The sequence below is a fragment of the Erpetoichthys calabaricus genome, chromosome 12 (assembly GCF_900747795.2).
Source record: "Erpetoichthys calabaricus chromosome 12, fErpCal1.3, whole genome shotgun sequence".
NCBI lineage: Eukaryota > Metazoa > Chordata > Cladistia > Polypteriformes > Polypteridae > Erpetoichthys > Erpetoichthys calabaricus.
Window position 1 is genome coordinate 136,173,170 of NC_041405.2, and position 24,800 is coordinate 136,197,969.

At 39.8% G+C, this 24,800-nt stretch overlaps 2 protein-coding genes across 4 annotated transcripts in view; both read left to right on the plus strand.

Moving 5' to 3' along the window:
• Positions 1 to 21,237, plus strand: part of LOC114663164 (mast cell protease 1-like) — a 28,200-nt gene extending 6,963 nt beyond the window's left edge. The window contains exons 4-6 of one of the 2 annotated variants that reach the window (XM_051935351.1): positions 50 to 196; positions 20,644 to 20,724; positions 20,857 to 21,237. In XM_051935351.1, coding sequence (XP_051791311.1) covers positions 50 to 196; positions 20,644 to 20,724; positions 20,857 to 21,036 — 408 coding nt within the window. In that variant the 3' untranslated portion in view covers positions 21,037 to 21,237. Of the gene's footprint in view, positions 1 to 49; positions 278 to 406; positions 783 to 20,643; positions 20,725 to 20,856 lie in introns of those variants that run through there. The other variant, XM_028816914.2, reaches the window with a different exon arrangement.
• The window catches only part of LOC114661558 (duodenase-1-like), a 271,168-nt gene that overhangs the window by 120,467 nt on the left and 125,901 nt on the right, over positions 1 to 24,800 (plus strand). The window lies entirely within an intron of this gene.

Below are 24,800 nucleotides of genomic sequence, written 5' to 3' on the forward strand. Positions count from 1 at the left end.
GTGTAACGTCAAACTGACTTCAACCTGTCTCTTCTTCCACTTTAAATAGCTGCAGTTCAATGCTACAATCACAAAAGAAGTGAAAACAATCCGACTGCCAAGCGAAGACGACCACTTTGGGCCTGGCACCACCTGCTTGGTGGCAGGATGGGGACTTACAAGCTTTCCAGGAAATTCCAGCAATGTTCTGAGAGAGGTGGCTGTGAAGATCAAGGAACACTGTAACTCTGCTTCAGAGATCTGTGCACGAGGTATCGACAAAAAGGGGACTTGTTATGTAAGTGAAGAGCATTTTCCTGTTTGCAAAGAGCAGATGACAAAGATTGATTTCTTTAAACATGGCTATCCATCATTCATGTTGATTCTTGATATGCTTACAAATTACAGTTGGCCCTTTGTATTTCAGGGAGACTCAGGAGGCCCACTAGTTTGTCCAGGAAGAAACAACATTCCTACCGCAGTGGGAATTGTGTCTTATATGAATCGTGAAAACTGTGAAGATTCTCATGGGAGTGACATGTATGTAAATGTGCCTGCATACCTCAAATGGATCAAAAGTAAAATTGGTGTTAGCTGCTCTGGTTAATTTCTCTTCCAAAGCGAAGATGAGACAACAACTGCTCCACTAAGCCAGATAAAGTCTTGAGCAGCACCATATATTACATTGCCATGCACACGCAGATTTAGGTGACACAAAAAATGTAGGATGTCTTCGCCTCTGTTTCCATAACCAGAACCTCCAGTACATGTGACTGCTTACCTGCTTCAATAAATATTTCAGTGCAAAGTATGAAGTCTTTGGCTTGTTCTTTGAGCTTCAGATTCTGATGAACATGAACTTACTAGTATTAAATTTCTGATTTAAAGGCCATAGAAGCACTGACCCATAGGATTGTTGATGTTAACAGTAATCCACAAGACTTCTCCTAATTACTCTACTTGGCTACCAACCACATCTGATTCTAATGTCTGTTGTAAAGATACAACAAGACAAAGGGTCGGGGCATCTCTAAGGTGAACCCCCTATAAATGATGGAAAAAAACAAGAAAATTGGTAATAGGTCTTTTCAGACTGGAGTCAAAATGTAGACTGATTCAAATATGGTGGCAGAGCCCCTTAAGAGGAAGCCAGACCAGAACAGGCGGTGCCAGGAAACCAGCTCCAACCCTTGACTTGGGGTGGAATTACCATTAGAAAAGCCTTCACGTTGACTCCCACGTGTACATATGTGACATTTGCTCTTGGTTTTTTGGTTTGGAATTAGTAGGAGTCTTGTTGACTAATAGAGGGTCACAATGAGTTTTAATGCAAACATGTCACGAAGATATATATAAAGGGAACTGTCCACTTTAATGTTCCAGTGAAGAAAGGAGGGAGCTGTGTGCGGATGAAACTACAGCAGGCTGATTGTATAAAGCTATTGGCAGGCATGGGAATAAGAATATACATACAATATACTCAGTATAAAAAACATGAGGCACGGCGCTTAATGGCTTACATATGCCTGGCCATTACACCACTAAAGAGACTTAGCAGGGTACTACTGAAAAAAGAGTCAGGAAAAAGATAACATTCGCAACCGACTTAATCTCATTTTAATTTGCGGTGTGGCTGGAAAAGAAGAAAGGGAACTGGAGGGTGTGTTCCAACTATAGAGGGATCACACTCCTCAGCCTCCCTGGAAAAGTCTATTCGGGGGTCCTGGAGAGGAGGGTCCGTCGGATAGTCGAGCCTCGGATTCAGGAGGAACAGTGTGCTTTTCGTCCTGCTCGTGGAACAGTGGACCAGCTCTACACCCTTAGCAGGGTCCAGGAGGGTGCATGGGAGTTTGCCCAACCAGTCTACATGTGTTTTGTGGACTTGGAAAAGGCATTCGACCATGTCCCTCGGGGAATCCTGTGGGGGGTACTCCGAGAGTATGGGGTACCGGACCCCCTGATAAGGGCTGTTCGGTCCCTGTACGATCGGTGCCAGAGCTTGGTCCGCATTGCCGGCAGTAAGTCGAACCCATTTCCAGTGAGAGTTGGACTCCGCCAGGGCTGCCCTTTGTCACCGATTCTGTTCATAACTTTTATGGACAGAATTTCTAGGCGCAGCCAGGGCGTTGAGGGGGTCCGGTTTGGTGGACTCAGGATTGGGTCACTGCTTTTTGCAGATGATGTTGTCCTGTTTGCTTCATCAGGCCATGATCTTCAGCTCTCTGTAGATCGGTTCGCAGCCGAGTGTGAAGCGGCTGGGATGGGAATCAGCACCTCCAAATCCGAGACCATGGTCCTCAGCCGGAAAAGGGTGGAGTGCCCTTTCAGGGTTGGTAGCGAGATCCAGCTCCAAGTGGAGGAGTTCAAGTATCTCGGGGTCTTGTTCATGAGTGAGGGAAGAATGGAGCACGAGATCGACAGGCAGATCGGTGCGGCATCCGCAGTAATGCGGGCTCTGCATCGGTCTGTCGTGGTGAAAAAGGAGCTGAGCCGCAAGGTGAAGGTCTCAATTTACCAGTCGATCTATGTTCCTACCCTCACCTATGGTCATGAGCTATGGGTAGTGACCGAAAGAACGAGATTGCAAATACAAGCGGCTGAAATGAGTTTTCTCTGCAGGGTGTCTGGGCTTTCCCTTAAAGATAGGGTGAGAAGCTCAGTCATCCTGGAGGGGCTCAGAGTAGAGCCACTGCTCCTCCACATCGAGAAGAGTCAGATGAGGTGGCTTGGGCATCTGATCAGGATGCCTCCTGGATACCTCCCTGGTGAGGTATTCCGGGCACATCTAACTGGGAGGATGCCCCGGGGAAGACCCAGGACACACTGGAGGGACTATGTCTCTCGGCTGGCCTGGGAACGCCTTGGCATTCTCCCGGAAGAACTAGAAGAAGTGGCCGGGGAGAGGGAAGTCTGGGCATCTCTGCTCAAGCTGCTACCCCCGCGACCCGATCTCGGATAAGCGGAAATGGATGGATGGATGGATGGTGTGGCTGGATCCTGCCCAAACAGCACTGAATGCAAGGAAGGGACCTTTGATGTCCACTCTCTCACATACATACTCGGCAAGTTTGGAATTGCCTAAAATATACGTCAACCTAAAATGTACATCTTTGAGAAAAACTTGAGTGCCTAGAGAATAATTTAAAGAACAGCTCAACACTGACAATAAGCAGACATGGAATTCAAACCTAAGATATTGGATATTTTGAGACAGGAAAGACAACAACCACCACTATTTGTACACCCTAGCAGTAAGACGCTTTTTGGAATTTCACCAGATTACAACTTTTAGAGTTGGAATTTACATTTGTGTCTGTCTGAAAGCAGCCTCAGGGTGATAAAGTGGAGGAGGCAAACATACATGAGCTCTTCAGTACGACCCATTCTACTGCCAATGTTTGACAATCAGTATGGCAAGCCAGTCAGAATGCAGCTAAATGTGGGCATGGCCAATGCAGTCACAAGAGAAAGAACAACTACAAGTGATGTGAAACAATGCTTAGAGAGTAAAAGTTTATTTCACCTCTAAATAGTTTTAATTAAAAAAGCTCTAACAGTTTAGGTACTGCAAAAATAAATGTAGCAAGACCTTAACAAACACTCCTTTGAGCCTTCATAACATTTACAAAGCACCAGTAAAGTGTTTGTTCATCTTTGAAATGTGACTGACTAACAAAATGTCACTTTGGAGTGGTCTGAGGGGGCTTAACTGAGATACATTTCTCGTGATATTACATATTTAGTATAAGACCTGTGAATCCTTCTCAATAAGCCATTTTACCACCATATACTGTATACCACACTACATAAAGATACTGTAAATAACCTGTCTACTGACATTTTATAAGTGACATGAAAACCAAAAGAAGCCTTTGTGAAAGTCTTGTTACATAAGAGTATTTTTGCAGTACCTAAACTGAAGTGTTACCAAAAAACTGACATGCACACCAAGAAGATGGAACACGTCTGACTCCTGAGTGACTCAACATATCATAAAAAGCACCATAGCAGAAAGGAGGAAAATAAGAAAAAAGAGTGGAAAAGATATAGTGACACCTGGTCAGTATGGTCATCAGTAAACTGTCTGTGGTTTTCACTCACAACATTATCATTGCAAGTTGAGAATGGTCCACCGTGCAAACTACATTCAGCCAATGGAAATCCTATGGTTTTTACAAAATCAGGCCATTTAGCTCAACATTACTCATCAGCCTCAAGATCTTTTTAAAAAGTCCATCAAGCAGCAAGTGCTGATTTTCATCCCAAACAATTTTGTTCCTTTACTTTGACACCATTAATTAGGCAAACTGTTATTTCCCAGTTTCTGTGTTTTGTTGTGTCAGTCCAGCAATTACATCCTACTCATGCTAAGCCATTACTGTATGAAGTGAACATTTGCATATGTTAGAAAGGGTTGAAGTCATTTTTTTTTTTCTTGCTGTTCAATATTTTATTCTTTTTAATGTTCAGATTACTTAAGCCAGTAAGTATAAAAAGTGGATAACACGCCGTCAGATAAAATTAACAAATCAAACTCACCAAATGAAGTGACTTTAAAAGAAAGTGTTCATCTTAGGTCACTGGACAGCATCCATGTCTCACAGCCATATAGCAAGATAGGAAGCACCAAGATGCTAAAGACTTGGACCTTTGTCCTTTTGCAAAGACATCAGGAGCACCATACACCCCTTTCCAGTGACCTCATGACCCCCCCATGCTCTCCCAATCCGTCTACTGCCTTTATAGGAAGAGTCACCAGAGACATGAATGTCACTGACGAGGTAAGTAAACCTCTCGACAAGGTCGACACTCTCACTGCAGACAGACACACTGCTGATGGCTGTGCCTAAGAGCTCATTAAAGGGCTGGATGTTGGTTTTTATCCACAATGCTCACAAGCCCAGACACTCTCCTTACTCAGTCTCACGAGAGCCCCAATCAGATCTTCCATTGACTCAGTGAAGATCACAGCATCGTCAGCAAAGTCAAGATCCGTGAGTCTTTCTTCACCGACAGATGCCCCCACTGTGTTCTTCTCACATCTGTTAGGTTCAGCTACCACCCTTGAAATTCCTGTGTGTGTGACAACTGTCCACTCTTGTTGTTTACAGAACATCTGCAGATCTCTTAATCATCTTCAGCTACATTCTGACATCATTCATCAGCCTTCCTCCTAGTACATTCTTACCTTGTATTCACTAAACCATTTCAGTAATTCTCTTCATGACATTTCTAAAGCAAATGCCCATATTTTTCAATATGAACTCCAGACCAAAATACATAATTATTGTTACCTCCAAATTATTCTCTTATATAGTGACTGGCTTTCATAGGGCACCATTCCCAACCTATAAAAATAATATTCTTTTACTGGTCCCCACTAAATTTAACACCCAGTCACACCACTGTGTCTCGAATGTATGCCGGCAGGACAGATGATGTTTAAGATCTGCTTGACTCTCTAGGTGTAAGTTGTCTCTTAAACCTGAACATTTTAAGTGAAAATAAAAGAGAAAGAATTAAAAATTATTATTTGGGATGTGGATCTTATGTGATGCCCTTAGAGCACCTTTGGCATCCTAGCCCATTTAATAAGCAATTTCAAAAGTATAATAAAAGTAATACATCATGCTACACAATATTTAAGGGGACAACACAGGAAGATAATGGTAAATAGGTAAAAGTAACTAAAGTGAAATCCTGTGTGTCCTCAGCACACCTCGTTTACTGATTCTTATAACATGGAAATGACCAGCAGCATTATTATACAGATTAATAGAGAATTCAGAATAAAAATAATGCTGTCAGTATTGGCAATTCATGTAAGAAGCACAATAGCGCTTTGAGTACTGAGAAAAGCGCTATATAAATGTAATGAATTATTATTATTATTATTATAAAATAGCACTGTGGCATCCAATAGTGTTACACTTCTAATTACACTTAGTAGCAATTATGCTCAGTGTGCACATATCTGAAATGCAGATCTGCATGAATCTGCAAGCCATGCTCTTCTTCTATTTAGCCAACCGTATCTGATACTCAATGGTAGCCTAGCTACCCTTCAGTTTTTGATGTTTATTTGTTAAATTTATCACAGTATAGGGAAGGCATCCTCCTGACTTCTTCCTTGTTAGAAGAAGAGTCATTTGTGTCGCAGTTCAGGCCCTTAACCATAAAAATATTTGTATCATGAAGGCAACATTATTTGCTTACCTAATGTTTTGTCTTGGTAGAGTTCTATATTACTCTCCTTTACACTTTTGTATTCTTTATTGTGTAACCTTTGTTAAAATGCCTCAAATCCCATAGACTTACCACTGTTTATAAGGTATTGTACTTTAAAACTTCTCCCCACCACCTTCTACATCTACAATGTACAATGTACATTCAGCAACATACATTCATTGAACACCGCAACTGGCTAAAGTTGTTTCCCAGTGTAATTTGCCAACACCCCGGAGCCGAGTATATTTGGCGAAGTACATTCATTGAACACCGCAACCAGCTATAGTCTCTTCCCAGTGCAATTTTCCAGCATGCCGGAGCTGATCAGTCAGTGCCGTATATTCGTTGTGCAGTCAGCTCATGACCACTCCCGGCCCCTGCAGCACTTCAGCATTACTGTCTCTGGGATTCAGCCGCTGCACTAGAATAGCTGCAAGAATCAGCGCTTACCTCTTGTGTTCCTGCGTGCAGCCAGTTCAAGCGCAGTTGGCTCGGTGATTTACTGAATTTCAACAATGGCGTCAGTTACTCCTTGTACATATAATAATAGATTATTTCAGTAGTTTTTTTTTTAATAGCTTTTACAGTTCATTGGCAGTGTGTAAAATGATCAGTGTTGCAGTAATTGTGATGCTCTTTGTATGAAAAAAAATTTCACACTTTCTTTGTGAATTATGACGGTTATTTAAAAAGTGCAGCAAAAAAGTATTTGGCGTCCAGGGGTGCATTAACCCCCAAGTATGTGGCAGTTTAAGGGTTAAGGTGAATCATGCCAGCTAGATAAATTGGCTTTCCTGTGGCGGTTGATTGAGAGAGTCCTGCAGAGAATCACTTGCCAATCTGGTTTTAGGCACTTCCCCCAGCCTTGTCATACAATTAAACAGCAAACCATTGCTGTTCTTATCAATGATGAAACACTAATATTACATTGCTTTGTCTAAGTTACAATAAAGTCGTAAAAAATATTCATCAATTTATACACAAAATTTCACACCACAACCTAACATCTGTAAATTCGGCATTCCAAAGATCTGTTGTGAACGGATTTTTCATTCATTCATCCATTTTCCACTGCTTATCCGAAACAGTGTCGCAGAGGCAACAGTCATAGCAGTGAGGCTCATACAGTACATCCCTTCCCAAGCCAAACTTGCCTGTTCATACTGTGGGATCCTAAGGCATTCCTAGGTTATCTGAGAGATATAATCTTCCCAGCGAACTCTTGGGATTTTCCATGGTTTCCTCCTAGTTGGTCATACCCATAAAACTTCCACAGGGAGGTGTCCAGGAGGCATCCGTATGACAATGCCCGATCTACCTCAATTGGCTCCCCTTGATGTGATTGGACAGCAGCTGTACTCCGAGCCTCTCCTGGATGTCTGTGCTTCTCACTCTGTCTCTAAAGGAAAGCCCAGCCACCCTTCAGAGAAAGCTTATTTTGTCTGCTTGTACCCACAATCTCATTCTTTCAGTCATTACCCAAAGCTCATGACAATAGGTGAGGGTAGAAATGTAGATCAACCAGTAAATTGAGAGCTTTATCTTCTGATTCAGTGCCTTCTTCATCATTATGGATTGGTATAGCAACCACATAACTCTGCTCACTGAATGGAATGAGGGAAACGCAATATAGTTGGGACTGACTAGTTGTTTATTATATAATCCTACAAAAAAATTTAAATAATATTAATTCCAGAATTAAATAAACATGAGATATGTCATAGAACACAAATAATCCAATAGATGAACAAAAAATAATAAAGCCATTTGACCTTGCATACCCCTAAAACAGGAGTCTCCAACTCTGGTCCTAGAGGGCTACTCTGGTTGTAGGTTTTCATTGTAACCCTTTTCTTAATCAGTGACCAGTTTTGCTGCTAATTAATTTTTTTGCTTAATTTTAACTGACTGGGTATTTACAATTCGGACCCCTTAATAGTGTCTTTTTTTCCTTAATTAAGCACCAAACAATAACAAGACACAAAACGAGCCAACACATGACAAGAAACCTGTGTCTATCATAAAATATCTGAAAATAAAGAAATGTGAAGCCATGCAATTAAATAATACGTTTTATTAACAAGACTCAGCTTCTAATTAAGAAACTGGTTAGAGTAAGGCCTGGACTTAGCTCGTCCTCTGTTGTCTCACTTCATATCTCATTTCTGTTTGGGTACTGTTCTCTTATTAAATGAATCTTAGCCTGGAGAGGTCTATTAATTTTGTACATTTAAGATGTCTCACTCAAAGCTTTTCCAATGTTGTTATTTGTCCTAGTGTCTATATAAACACAGGGAACTCCAGTTTCTTTATTACATCTTGCCTGAGGAAGGGGCCTGAGTTTCCTCGAAAGCCTGCATATTGTAATCGTTTTAGTTAGCCAATAAAAGCTGTCATTTTGCTTGACTTCTCACTACATTCATAATGACTAACATGGTACAATACCCTGATACTGTTCATGGAAAAAATGAAGCAATTCAAAGGACTGAATCATAAAAAACAAGTCAATTAAAATGAAGGAAAAAGAAGTGAATTAGCTTGAAAAACTGGTCACTAATTAAGGAAACGGTTAGTATGAAAGCCTGCAACCTCAGGAGCGCTCAAGAACTGGAGTTCTCTAAAAGAACACAGCCCTGGTGAACTGGCTAGGAACATTTTTACTCTGTTTCAAAGTTTTAAATGATGGCCTCCACAGCCATGTTCTTCACGAAACTCAGTTCTCAGCTTCAGAATAAACATAATAATGATAATGATAATTCTTTACATTTATATAGCACTTTTCCCGCTACTCAAAACACTCTTACATAATGAGTGGGGAGCCAATTCAAACACAACTAATGTGCAGCATCCACCTGGATGATGCACCACACATTAGCTATTAGGTGGTGAAGGGCTGAGAGATAATTAATCAGTCAGAGATAAGGAATGATTAGGTAATCAGAATGACTAACTTGAGGTGGACAATTTAGCCAGGACATCAGGTAGTAACCTGCCCTTTATGAAAGATGTCCAGGGATCTTTTGTGACCACAGAGAGTCAGAATCTCAGTTTTGCATCTCATCCGAAGGATGCCGCAATTTTTACAGCACAGTGTCCCCGTCACTGCACCTGGGCATTGGAATCCACTTTCAGACCATAGGATAAGCGTCCCCTGCTGGAGTCACCAACACCTCTTCCAACAGCAACCCCAGCTCTGAAAAGAAGAGGAACTTTAAATTCCAGGCTTGGAATCACATCCAGAGCTAGAAATGTCTTATAAAACGTCAGAGAGACTACCCTGGAGTCACACCTTGTTAAAGATATTAGGAGCCGTAACATTCCTCAGATATGACTAGTGTAGTGACTCTGAGTGACAGGAATATAAAAATGTCACTATTTTCTTCTCTTCAGTTCACTAACACTAAGCAAAGGTTTTCCAAAGCCCAATGTATGGCTTCCTATTCCAGATCATCTTTCCAGCTAAGCCAGACCTTCCCCTACAATCTCTGTTCTTCCTGCAAAGTATCAATGCAGTGTTTTCTTTAAAGGTTTCTAAACAATTATTTTCTGTTGTTGCTGTCAGCAGTCTATTGGAATAAAAATTTAATTTTACTGTGTACTAAGAGGTCTGCAAAATGAAAGTACAGCTTATAAGAAGGATTTAGGAGCTGTAGTAGACTTGTCACTATCAACTGCCAAACAGTGATCAGAAGCTATTAAGAAGGCTTACAGAATGATAGGTTATATAGCGCCCTGATGTGTGGAGTACAAGTCGGAGGATGAGTTATGAGGAAAGATTAAAAGACCTGAGCCTTTTCGGTTTAAGCAAAAGAAGATTAAGAGGAGACATGATTGAAGTATTTAAAATTGTGAAGGGAATTAGTCCAATGGATTGAAACTCTTATCTTAAAATGAGTTCATCAAAAACACAGGGACACAGGTGGAAATTTGTTAAAGGTAAATTTCACACAAATGTTCACACAGAGAAACATAGACACATGGAATAAGCTACCAAGTAGTGTGGCAGACAGTAGAACTTCAGATTCTTTCAAAACTCAACTTGATGTTTTTTAGAAGAGTTAAGTGGATAGGACTGGAGAGCTTTGTTGGGCTGAATGGCCTTTTCTCATCTACATTATTCTAATAATCTAATATAAGAAGAAAAGAACTGGGGCATAACACTTGGAACATGAAAGTATGGAAACATAATAAGCAAAATAGGTGACATATTTGGGTATAGGATTGAGTATATCTATTTGTTTTTCAGTGGAGAAATCCTGCTTTTCAAATGTGCTCAGCTTCATTATCACGATAAAATCTTCAAGTAGCCTTTTCTTGTATATATGGGCATCTTGGAGTCTTTAAATTTACTCATTTTTTTCACTGTTAATGACTGAAATTTTTAAAAATTGAGCTTCTGGATTAAAAAAATCTCCAAGTCATGTCCCCATCCAAAGTGCTGTGACAGCAGTGCAGTTTGTGGTCAGTTTCATACGACAAACATCCAACCTCCTCCTCATATCATCTCCTGTAAAAGTGAGATCTGAGATGCCAATTTGGTAGAGATAATCACAAGTGAAGCCATGCCTGGAGTGTACTGGACTGTCGTCAACATCGTCTGCCTTGGACTGGCAGGTAAGTTCAATGTTGTGCCTTGATGAATTTCTGTTCTTTTAAGGAAATCAAATGCAGGTTTAAGTCTTCAAATAAAATAATCAAAATTGATCTGATAAATGTCTATTGATTTATTATTCTCTCCCCGTGCAGAAGATTCATTTGGCTAAATTGGTCATATTTGCGGAGAGTTTCAGGTTCTTATACACATTCATTTGTCTACTTTCTCTCCTGTCAGGTGTCTCTGGAGACAAGATCATTGATGGAAAAGAAGCCTCACCTCACAGTCGACCTTACATGGCCATCTTGAAGATAAAAAGTGGGGTATCCATGTACAGCTGTGGAGGGTCCCTCATTTTCCCAAACTATGTTCTGACAGCAGCTCACTGCAAAGGAAAGTAAGTGTTTTGAACCTGCATATATTTGTGCCATGACACCTCAACTGAAGAGAGGGAAACGATTTCTAACACAATATGAGACTGAAAGCTAAGAATATGATAAAAAAAATTATTTAAAAGGGAAATTCAGATAAAAACAACAATATGGCAAAAATTGAATCCATGAGGAGACTAGGAGAGATCCCACATCTTAAAAAAATTAGTTGTAGCACAAGTTGAAAAAACACAATGGAGGAAACTCACTTGTGCAATAGTTTATTTTTATTCCATCTAACAGCTGATATCTCATTAATACTCATTTTTACTAATGCTAATTAATCCAAGATGTCTGAAGAACAGAATCTTCTCTACACACATTTTTCATTTATCATAGTTGATGCCTTGAGCCCAATGCCACTGGGATAGGCTTCAGCCCCAATCACTCCAAATCTTATTAAGCAAGTTTGACTATTGTTCAGTGGAGTACTTCACTTTACTCTCCATCCCTTTCCCTTAGTGAAGATACTGGTGGCAACATGATAAGCTGAAGAGACCAGGGGCCTCATGTATAAATGGTGCGTATGCACAAAAATCTTGCGTACTTCCGTTTCCACGCTCAAATCGTGATGTATAAAACCTAAACTTGGCGGTAGCTCAAACCCTGGCATACACAAGTTTTCCACTCGGTTTTGCAAACTGGCGGCACCCAGCGTCAAAGCAGTGCTTTTGTTTCAGGGTTGTTTCTCTTTCTTTTTTAGATCCACATCCCTGACGTAGCTTTATCAAATACATTGAAATTAACCGTACATTGTTTATTAGTTTAAGGCATCTGATTGTAATTAACCTGAAACAATATAATGGTCCACGGAATGGCAAAACTATTCCAAATACCATAGATGCTGTTACTCTCACTGCACCTTCTTCTTCTTCTTTCAGCTGCTCCCGTTAGGGGTTAGAACATTAGAACATTAGAACACTCTAGACAAGAACAGGCCATTTAGCCCAACAAAGCTCGCTAGTACTATCCACTTATTTCTTCCAAGAAAAAATCAAGTCGAGTTTTGAAAGACCCTAACGTCTTACTGTCTACCACACTACTTGGTAGCTTATTCCAAGTTTCTATCGTTCTTTGTGTAAAGAAAAACTTCCTAATGTTTTGTGCGAAATTTACCCTTAACAAGTTTCCAACTGTGACCCCGTGTTCTTGATGAACTCATTTTAAAATAACAGTCTCGATCTACTGCTTTCCACCAGCACCCACCCACACCAACCGAGTTGCATTACATTCAGCTCATCTCATCAATGACCCACTGTGCTTTGAAATTATTAAAAACAAATTCAGAATGTTATCGACAAAGAATATTTGAAATTCCTGTGTGCAGCACCCATTAAATATGCACAAGAAACAATATATGCAGTTTGATGACGCTCAAATGCATACACTAGACCAGCCAACACTCACTCCTGCTGTATCAACTCTTGTGTTCATTTTATGCACGCAATCATCTTCACGCTTTTATATAAGTCCTGAGCATGCATGGTTTTCATACATCCATGTACATTCCAGGAACAATATACCCACCAAGAATGAGGTCCAATCTGTATTTACTGTATATATTAAAAAATTCACACACCTCCCTGGTCCCCCAACACACTGTTCCACATAAAGCTTTTGGTCACAGAAAAGGATGGATATTTTGGTAAATTAAAATGTTCATTTGAATAGTTTACTTTCTTTATTCCATCCTCAATCTGGAACAAAGTGTAAAAAACTGTTATCTCTTCATGACTCTTTGGTCAATAGCAGTCACATCTACATTTGCTTGTGAACAGGACCTTGATATACTTGACCTCCGTCATATGGGGCAGCTGCTCCCCTTTCACTTGCAGATAGAAATTCCCTCTTTTCCAGGAGATGACCTCAGATTTCTTGTAATGAAAGTCAGCAACAAACTATTCCAGTGTGCAGCAGACATGACAACCTTATGAGGATGATTGGACAATTTTAATTGAATACAGAAGGAATCCTATGCTTGAGTTTATTGTCTGTTCATGTGATGAAATGCAGGTTAGACTTGATCATAGATTGAAATATCCACACATCTAAAGGGCGACCCTACAACAACCTAAAGCTGAGATGGGCATGGCACTACCTATCTTTCAGTTTTATTTATTAATTTTATTACTGCAAATATACAAGCCATAAGACCTGGACATTGACACAGAGCAATGAATATACACAAGCCTGGTCTGCAATAGAATTAAAATCTTACAGTACTTCTTTATATTCCCTGCTTTATGCCCAGTAAATACAAACTATCGTCAATATAGCAATAATCCAATTGTCCTTCAATCACTCAGACTATGGACCCAATGTAGGAAGCACTTCATGACAGAGAAGCTTTTATCTGTTGCACCTCTACATGATGATAACCTTTTTCTACCCTCTCAAACCTACACAGTTTTTAATGTTTGGAAAATGTCCAGAATTAAAACTCTTTGAGAATTATATACAGATAATGTCTTTGCATCTTACACTTCAAATTGAACTTCTCATCAACACAATTTTTCCACCACTTTCAAATTAGAAACTTTGTTAAACAGAACTTGCCCAGTTTTCCTCACCTCCCACCTATTTCTATTCCAGAAAAAATACTAATCAGTCTTGAAGACTCAGATAGTATCTCTACAATATAAAAAAGAATTTTAAAGTCCCTTCTTTTCAATGATCCCAGGGTACAATGGGGAAAGGGTCTTTCATTTAAATATTTCAGTAAAGGAGTGGAAGGCAGCCATGTACAGAATGCACTCTAGCTCCGTAAGCGCAGAGCATTCATTCATTGAACTTAAAATCTTTTATCGAGTGCATTAATCTCATTTAAAATTGTCCAAAATGTATCCAGGGCAAGATTCAACCTGTGAACACTGCAATCAAGCTCCATCCTAAATGAGCCGTATGTTTTGGGTGTGCACCAAATTAACATAATTTTGGGTAAAAATCTTTGAATGCCTCACAGACAGTCTTGGTGTCACAATCCCTCCTAACCCATTAATAGCTGTGTTTGGTGGGCTCACAGAAGGGCTTAATGTAAAAAAGGACAAACAAATTGTAATTGCCTTTACTTCATCACTAGCACGTAGACTTGTCTTGCTCAATTGGAAGAATCTCACCCCAACTCTTTCAAGTCAGTGTGTAACTAATATTCTATACTATTTGAAATTGGAAAAATTCAAATTCTCACTTATAGGATCAGTTCAAAACCTCTTAAAAATATGTCAGGATTTAATCAATAACATTTTAGAATAAGCATCTGTATTAGGGTAAAGGATACTCTTCCTTTCTTTGCTGCTTTTAATGATTCACTCTCTTGTTGGCTCTCCTCTCCTTCTCTTGGGTGGGGGTTGAATTTTCATTTATTACATTTAATGTGATTGTATGGAATGTTATTTGCTTTAAATAAAATCAATAAAAATATATATATAAAAAAGACTTGATCACCAGCTGTAAATGCCCTTGATTTAACATGCAGATGCCACATTTAAGTATGGGGACTGGATGACAGAAGTGCCTCCAGAGTCCCCAGAACCCCATAGCACATTCTAAGCAAACCAAAAAATAAACAAAAAAAATCTTCAAAATTACATCACTGATAACTTTAAAGTCAGTTGGAGAACTTCTCAAAAATTTCTGAAAATTCAAAAAAGAATGGCAATTGACAATGAATTAAGATTTGGTTAATGCTGCTTAGTCTGCCTGGCTGATCCAGGGACTGGGGCTGATTGATTTTGCATGTGAGAGTGCGGTTAGTTCGAATTGCCTCATTGACTTCCTGCGGGTTGTACTTGAGATGCTGCACCCACAGAGGAATAAAAGAGAGCATTAGAGGGGGGAGAGAAGAGAACCGTGAATGAGATGGTCTGAGCCAGTGTGAGGGAGAAGAGGTAGAGCAGTTGTTAGCCCTGCGGAGGAGCAAACGATTGGCTCTCCACAGGTGGATTGTCCCCTGCTGAATGTTCAGGTAGGAGTGGGGAATGATGGTGGTGTCCTCCTAGAGATCCGAAAGATGTTAAGGGAATTGTAGTGGAAGATGTAGGGACAGCTGGCTTGGAGACGCCAATGGAGGCAGTTGGGACGAGAGCTAGAAGTTGGGCTGCAGCTACTGATGTCTCTGTTGGCTGCAAAACCATTGTGGTATGCTGAGGAGACAATGAAGGAAGACAGTGCCCGATGACTGCATTTTTTTATTCTGATTATTATTTAAGGAATATTTATTGCTGGTTTTAACTCATGGTGGAAAACTTCATTTTATGAAGGAAATTTATTTATTCATGGGCAAATTTATTTGTTTATTTGAGACAGCTTAGTTATTAGCTAAGCAAACAGGCTTGATGGACTGAATGGTCTCCACTTGTTTGTCAAGTTTCTTATGTGCTAAGACTCTGCACCACACTTTATTTCTCAGACATTGTTTCTGGACCACTATTTGATTTTAAATAAAAGCACCTACTGTATGCACTTGATTCACCACCCCTTGTTGTTAAGAGTTTGCCCAGCTCATCCTTAATCATGTGATCAGCAGTTTAGGGTTTGAGAGCTGCCAGGAGGTATTGTGCCAACCAGGACTGCCTTTCCTTTTCACTTTTACTTATTATAATGTCCTGCATTCTTTCTGTATCACTTTCAGATTTTGCTCTTTGTAACAGCTCAACTGGGAACATTCAATAACAGTAACACTCTGTTACTCAAAGATAAATCCTTGTCCTACTACTCATTCCTCACTCACTCATTGTTTCTCTGGTCAACAGAAACATCACTGTTATTCTAGGGGCTCACTACCGCTTAAAAAAAGAGAAGTCCCAGCAGACCATACCAGTGCAGGAAATGATCCCTCATGAAAACTATGATGAGGAGACCATTGAAAATGACATCATGCTTCTGAAGGTGAGTGTCGCAGTGTGCACAGATCAATTCCACACCTTCAGGTTTACTTTGTGCCTTCTGGACTTTCAGGTATTTAATATTTTATTGATGTTTCATATCTTGATAGTCCTCAGTTCAGGTTAGGTTTGATTCTGTTACCATTGTCATTTTTACCCTTTACAGATATAAAAGGAGTGTTCTCCCCGGCTGGGGACAAGACTCATCCTGGATACTGATGTCTTCTTCACTCGGGTGTAATGGCATTATCGTCCCTCAATGGAAGATGCAAGTGTCACAAATAAAAGGCAGCGCTGTGCACACCGATGTCCTCCCCTGGGGCCTCATGCATAACACCGTGCATAGAATTCACACTAAAACATGGCGTAAGGACAAAAGCGGAAATATGCGTACACACAAAAAAATCCAGATGCATAAATCTGTGCATTCAGCAACTTCCACGTTCTTCCGCTCCATAAATCCCGGTCAGCGTGAAAAGTAATGCACGTGAACACACCTGCTGCCACTCCCCAAACCTCTCCCAGAATTATGCCTCTTTGAATATGCAAATCAATATAAATATCCCTTGAGCTCAGCGTTCTGTGAAAAAGCAATGGCAAAAGCACGGGGGGAAATAGAAGAACTTCACTGAATACAAAACATACTATTTGTTGGTTTAAACAGTGGTATAAACAACAAAAGGAAACTGATCGAGTGACAGAGTGTCAGAGAAACTCGAAAGCTCAAGTTCACAAAGTTGCACAGTGCCCAAAATAAAAAAGAAGTTGTCAGATATCAAAGTCACTGTGAAAAAGCGAGTCGTAGCCCACCGTCTGAGTGTCATATGAAAGCTTATTAGGGTACAGAGAAAAGAAAAAAAATAGGGACACAGTGGGAAAAAAGCCCGAAATATCAACTTTAATCTCAAAATTTCCACTTTAATCACGTAGTTTATTTTGTCATTAAAGTAGAACATCATATACTTCATCTTTAAATTGTTTAATTTACTAGTTTCTCAAATCCCATTGTAACTAAAGTAGTTCCCTGCGATCCATGACATCCACACTACACGCTGTCTCAGGATAGTGAACCGTATCAGGCAGGACCCAGCCACCCTGTACTGTCACTTTTCACCTTGTTCCCATCTGGGAAGCAACTAAAGTCTATTCGGACGTGCACCTACAGGTTCAGGAACAGTTTCTACCCAACTGCAATCAGACTCATGAACAATTGGTAACCTTGTGTCACCTCCATTGCTACCTGCACATATACTTCTGCCACTTTCTCTATTTATTCCTAGGATTATGGTTCTATTTAATTACTTATTTATATTTATTTATTTATTGTGTGTGTGTGTTTTTTTTGTCTATGTTTACTGTCTGTGGGGGCTCATGCAAGCAAGCATTTCATTGTACATGGTACTTGCACCTGTACACATGACAATAAAGAATTGAATTGAATTGAAAACGTTAAATGCTTTGTTTTGTATTTGATCTTCTATGTGCTCTATGTGTGTGAATCACTATGTGCTTCTTAAACTGGCTTTCTCTTCCTCCGACAGGACACAGAATACATTACATTCATGATATAACAGCTCTCTGAATAATTTAAATACTGAGATCAGTGCCGGATTAACCAACAGGCACATGTAGCATATGCTACGGGCCCCGCAATTTTGGGGGCCCCCAAATGGTGGACCCAATATTTAATGAAAAAGTGTAGCATTGAAAAACTGGTCTTTAAAAATATTATCTTTACGTTTTTAAACTGTAAATTTCTTACACAACAAAACTAGGGGCCCAACACATAAAATTCACATAAATATTATAAGATTCTTATTATAATCGAGAGTAAAATAATTATTTAGTCTGGTTTGAACTGTTCAGAATCTAAACTTCAGATGATGCAGACCAAAAGGGCCCCCAAATTTGAAATGTGCTACGGGCCCCCAAAGCTCTTAATCCGGCCCTGACTGAGATGTATACTTGATATCATTTTTATGATGATAGAAATTAAAGCATGTATTAAATATGGGAACATGGTGGTACAGTAATTGTTCATGCCTCACATAAGATACTTGCTGCGCCGTGCGCGACCTTCAATGAAATAATTTATTGCAGCAGTACTGTCTCTTTCAAACGTACTAACTCCTGTCCCAATTCCTGTCCTTCCTTTTCTTTCTCGAAGTACCCAATCATCTCTGTAACAGAACCTCGATTCTTCAAAACTTTTAAGAAACATTGAAATATCTTCGTAGCACATGTTCAATTATTCCATCCATCTATCCTTCCAGTGTTGCGCCAGTCACAGCAAGTATACAGCGCGAGGCAGGAACAATCTGTGAACTGAGCTCCAGCTCCTTGCTAGCGCTGCGACACCGTGTCCTCACATGTTTAATTATTAACAATATAGATTATTTAAATGAAGTTAAAGTTTTATCTGTATAATATAATAAACATATTTTTCTGCATTTCATCTTAAAAATTATATCATCATCATATGTAAATATGCACTAAAGTGGCTCAGGTTATGCAATATTATAACTGTATCCCAAGTTTACAGTGAGGTAATTGTACTTATAAGTACAAACAGTTCTACAAGGAGCACTTGAAGGACTGATTGAGTGCGTTTATAGTTCTTGGGATGAAACTGTTTCTGAACCGTGAGGTCCGTACAGGAAAGGCTCTGAAGCGTTTGTCGCATGAGAGCAGTTCAAATAGGCAGCATGACTGAGGCAGCGTGTGCTAGATGCTGTATCCTGATAATTCTCTTTCCGATCAGCTGCTGTAGAGCTTTGATTCCACACTCAGATACAGTGATATAAATACTCAGAGTGGTGCAGTGAGAGTAATATTGAAAAAGATGATCCGCTGTGGCAACCCCTAACGGGAGCAGCTGAAAGAAGATAAAGAAGAAGAAGGTGCAGTGAGAGTGACAGCACCTATGGTATTTGGAATAGTTTTGCTATTCCATGGACCATTATATTGTTTCAGGTTAATTACAATCAGATGCCTTAAACTAATAAACAATGTACGGTTAATTTCAGTGTATATGATAAAGCCGCGTCAGGGATATGGATCTAAAAAAGAAAGGATAACCACACTGGAACAAAAGCACTGCTTTGACGCTGGGTGCCGCCAGTTTGCAAAACCAAGCGGAGAACTTGCGTACGCCAGGGTTTGAGCTACCGTAAAAATGTGTGTGGCTTTACACCAAGTTTAGGATTTATACATCGCAATTTGAGAGTGGAAACAGGACAATGCAACATATTTGAGTGTACACACCATTTATACATGAGGCCCCAGGTCATCCAGCACTCATTTTTGCATGCACCTGAACCAATCTAGATACGGATCATTTCATGCCTTTTGGATCACTCATTTTCTAATCCTCTTTCCCAACTCCTTTTCCTCTCCTTTTTCAAACTGCACACCTCCTTTTCTTTTTTCAGTTGGATTATCCACATACGACAGACACCATTGCGTTTATGCAAGGACTCACAGGTGTGGTTTGGCCCCCTGTTCCCCTTAAAGAGATATCCTTAAAATGCTTAATCCCTAGGACATATATTCTAAAGGAACAAGGGGCAGAAACAAAGCACATAAAATATGTAGCAACCGTTAATTGGGTTCCGGAGGTGTAACCAGAGGGTGCTGTGAGGGTTTGTGATCCCTACTTTCAGGGACTTCCTCTCGACCTGTGCTCCTATGCCCTAGCACTGAAAGTACTCAAAGGACTAAGATGAAAGAAGCTGCTCAGCCTCATCCAGGCAAGTCAAAGCTGGGATAGCAGCTAGAGGAATAAGAAAAGGAAAGAGAGAAGTTGACAATATTTGTGAAAAACCAATGCATAAGAACCTTGTTGTGAAGTACTTTGGTTAATAAACCTGTTTTATTTGAACCTGAGACTTGTGTAGAGTGATTGTGATTGGGGTTTGGGGTGCTGCAACACCCCCTACAGGTCACAACATGAATTCCAATCAAAGGCACTATATAAAATGTAACAAAAGAAATGGCTTTCAGGCCCTTACGTTTGCATATTAGAATTGCAATTTTTTTTGTTTTAACATAAGTAATGCATGATGAAAAGAAAAGAATCTTGTTTTCCTCATCAAAATTATACTTAGGACAAGCAAGAACCTATCAAACTGAGCAATTTAATAGCCTATCCACCAGGTCCGTTTCAAACAGCACAACCAGGCCTTCCCTGGTCCAGACCACATTATGAAGTCCCCATAGAAATGACATCCATCTGCTGTTACTTTTGAAGTTCTAAGAGTTGAAATAAATTCTATGTCTTTCCATTTTGTTGTAGCCCAGCGGTCATTCTGTTATAGCCACGTACATTTGTAGTGTTTTAATATCAGACTGACTCCATCCTGACTCTTCTTCTTTTTTACAGCTGAAATACGGCGCTAACATCACTGATGAAGTGAAGACAATCCACCTTCCAAGCACAGACGAGCACTTTGAGCCTGGCACCATCTGTTCAGTGGCAGGGTGGGGACATAATGTAACTCATGGGAAACTCAGCAATGTGCTTAGAGAGGTGGATGTGAAGATCCAGAAACGCTGTGACTCTGCTTCACAGATCTGTGCACGAGGCACCGGCAGAAAGGGGACCTGTGATGTAAGTGAAGACCTTTTTTTTTCTTTTTGCAAAGTGTAGATGGCAAAGGTCGATTTTCTTTAATAGAATTATTAATCAGGCATATTGCTTCTTGACATCATTAAAAATCATGCTCAGTCTTATTTATTTCAGGGAGACTCTGGAGGTCCACTAGTTTGTCAAGGAAGAAACAACATTCCGACCGCTGCAGGAATCATGTCTTACTCTAATTCCTATAACTGTGAGGATGCTTATCGGAGTGACGTGTACGTTAAAGTGTCTGCATACCTCAAATGGATCAAAACTAAAATTAAAGTCAGCTCTTCTGCTTGATGGCTCCTCCAGGGCAAGGATTTGAAGGCAACTGCTGTATTCGGCCTATTGTAGTCCTAAGCAGCAATCCTATATTACATTACCACGCTGACGCAGAGCTCAATGACACATAAAATGCTGGATGATCCTTCCTCTTTCTCCTAAACCATAACCACCAGCACAAGTAACCGCTTCAATAAAGTCTGCCGTGCAATGGAGGAAGTGTGTGGCTTGTTATTAGAGCTTTAAATTCTATTGGTGTGAAGCCTGCTAGTGTTAAATATCTGATTTAGTGGTCACACATATGCTGATTTCTGATGTTAACTTATCACACACAGTAATCCACAGGATTCCTCATATTGACTTGGTGTTTATTTTGTTTTCAGTCAGTCAGCCAGTTAGAGTGCTCTTGGTTTAGGAGTTTGGAAGTTGCAGGGGTCTTGGTGCCACTGAAGGCCACAATCAATTTTAAAGAAGGAGATCTTCAAGGACATTGCCACACAAATATGTGCAGAAGGGAATTGTCAACATTTGTTTTCCAGTGTGAAAAACAGAGAGATCAAGGTGTGAATGAAACCACAGCTGACTGATTGTGTAAAGCAATTGGCAGGGGTCCGGATTTGGGGTGGTGGTGGGATTATGTACACTACAATATACAAAAATATATTTCTTCCTTGTACATGTACAAATGTTACTTTGTGACAGCTGTATACACACACACACACACACGCACACATGCACACACACACACACACATATCCCTTTTTAAGCACACAGAGAAGCAGGATAAAACCGGAGTCCAATTCCTTGTATGTGTACATATACTTGGCCAATAAAGCTGATTCTGATACAATATCCTGAACTTAGTACAACAGAAAACATTGCTCTCGTGTGGTTCATTACTACACAGACTAGAGTTTCACTACTGTGTGTAGTCGCAATATGAAATTGTCACTTAGAGGAGTCAGTAGTGCACTACTGCCACGGTTTTCAAACTTTTTTGAACAAAGTATCACTCCGTGAGGACCAGTAAACTGAAGTACCACTGTCAATGAATCGTCAATTTACGGCCGTGTTGTTTTGAAGAAAAAGTCACTATAATCACTATAATAACTATAATTATGACGTTAAAGTGATATTAAACTAATTAAGGAAATGGGTGCCCGCGCTAGTAAAAGCCGGCTTGGAGTCTTCCACGCATTTACAGTAGTATACTTATACTATATATGATTATATGCAACATATTGGCATTCTAGCAACATCGATTCGTGGAAAATAAAGGACCACACGAGTACCACTTGGCATGACTTGAAGTACCACCAGTGGTACACGTACCACAGTTTGAAAACCGTGGCACTACTGAACACAGAGTTTGGGGAAGGTAACGCACCATACAGAACACACTAAGTCACAGTTGTGGGGGGACTGGATCCTGTCAAGGAAGGAATTTATGGGACCCACTCTTGCACATACACACAGTTTGGAATTCTCATCAACCCAACATGCAAGCAGGATGTGAACACATAAATTAACCATTTGATTGGTGAATAAACTATTTCTTTATTCCAAAATCCTGAACCTAAAATGAACCCTTCTCCATGTTCTCACTCCATTTCTTTGCACTTGTCTCGGTTCATTTTCTCTGTTTGACCAGCTTGACTTGCATCTCACAATATCAGCCACACCACGCTGTGTTTGTACCGTTCCAAAAGTCTTTGCACACTCCTGTATTGTGTGATTCAGTTTTATATTCATGACAAGAATCTGTCGTGAATATATGTTTTTAGATTCAAAGAATTCACGTTTGTACATTTGTATTTTTAGGTTATTTTTAGAGGTGTTACTCATTGTTATTGTCATCTTGGTGACATTTTTGTTGTATTTTTTGGTAATTTTTTCAATTTTACTTGCCTTTCATTGTTCTGACACATCACATGACAATAAAGTGTAGGCGTTGTCACCCGATTGGTCAAGATTCTCATGATAAGGGGTCTGGCCAATTAGTTCCAGCTTAAACATGACCGTGTCACTCATAATGGTGGATAATTCTTAAAATAAAATCCTTGTGTGAAATAGTAAGCAGCAAAAGTAGTAGCTCAGTCACTTAGAAGGTGTTTCGGTACTTTTTATTTATTTCTTTTGTTTTCTGTTTTTGTTTGTTAGGAATTGATTCTCCCAGTATACATGGCTCAAAATAATCCTGTGGGACTTTGTCATTATCAGTTTTGTTTTTTTGTACATTTTGTATATTTATATTTTGCCTTTTCTCCATTCACCTACTTACACCATGGTGAACTTTCACACCACCAAATTCACCAGATGGTCCTATAGTCCGTATGCATCAGTTTCACTATTTGAGTCAACGTCTGATGACCAACACACATTGTCATCACTATCACATGATTCAAATATAAAAATAATGATAAAAATTAATTACATTTCTATAGCGCTTTTCAAGGTGCTCATAATGAGTGCTGAGCCACTTCAGCCACCACTAATGTGCAGCATCCACCTGGATGATGCAATGGCAGCCATTTTGTGACACTATGCTCATTACACATTAGCTGTTAGGTGGTGAAGGGGTGAGAGACAGTTTGCCAATCAGAGACAGAGGATAATTAGGGGGTTAGAATAACCAGGTCATGATGAACAATTTAGCCAGGACATCGGGATACACCCTACTGTTTATGAAGGATGCCCAGGGGTCTTTAATGACCACAGAGAGCCAGGACCTCGGTTTTATGTCTCATCCAAAGTATGGCACCATTTTTAAAGCACAGTGTCCCCATCATTGCACTGGGGCATTGGGATCCACACTCAGACTGCAGGGTAAGTGCCCCCTACTGGCCTCACCAACATCTCTTCCAGTAGCAATTCAAGCTTTTCCTGCTTGGTCTCCAAACATGCTTATCTTCAGGTGGATGACCACATCTGAAGTGCATGTGGTATAGCTGTTGGCTGAATGGTTCAGTTTCAGTTTGTTCTAAATTGGACTTTCCAGCCATTTGTGTTTATTGGTAGAAGACTCCACCCCACTCATGGATACTGATTGGTTACCACAGAGAGGCGGAGTGCAAAGAGCAATTTGTGTTTTTTTTTAAATATGATGTTATTTCATTAATAAAATGGCATCAGAATACTGTGCCAAGCACTTTCAGAGTCCACACTCAAAATCTGATGAAAATAGGTTATGAAGAGGTTACCCGGAGTACTACTCAAGGTTAACTATTTTTACATAGAATTTTGAGCCAAAGAGATGCTAACAGTTAACATCAAGGAGATTAAAGATTTTATTAACAAAATATACCAAAAGCAAAAGTGGGAATAAATCAAAAAAGATTTCAAGGTTTAAAGGTATGTGTTAGAAGGCAAAACAAAGCAAAACAAAACCAGTGCAGAATCCTAAAATATTTATTCTTTAAAAAAGCAAAAAGTCTAACAGCAGAAAATCAAAAACTAGTAGTTATAAAAAAAATTTTTTTAATTAAACAGACAAGAGAAACAGACAAACTAAACTAAAAAACCTTAATGCCTCAGTGGCTAATTTGGCCTGCTACTCACTTAAATAGTGGCGGGTGGTCCTACAGCCTCACCGTCAGGGGGACCTGCTCCCTTAGGCACAACATGCAAAAAACAAGAAACATCACAAATGCAACAGAAATAACCTGAAATATAATAATACAGAATTATTCTTGATCTCCCCCAGAGTCAACCCTCGCCTCGCTAAACTCAACAGCTAAAACTCAAATTATGTTTCATACAAAGGTAATTAAAAAACCTGCAAT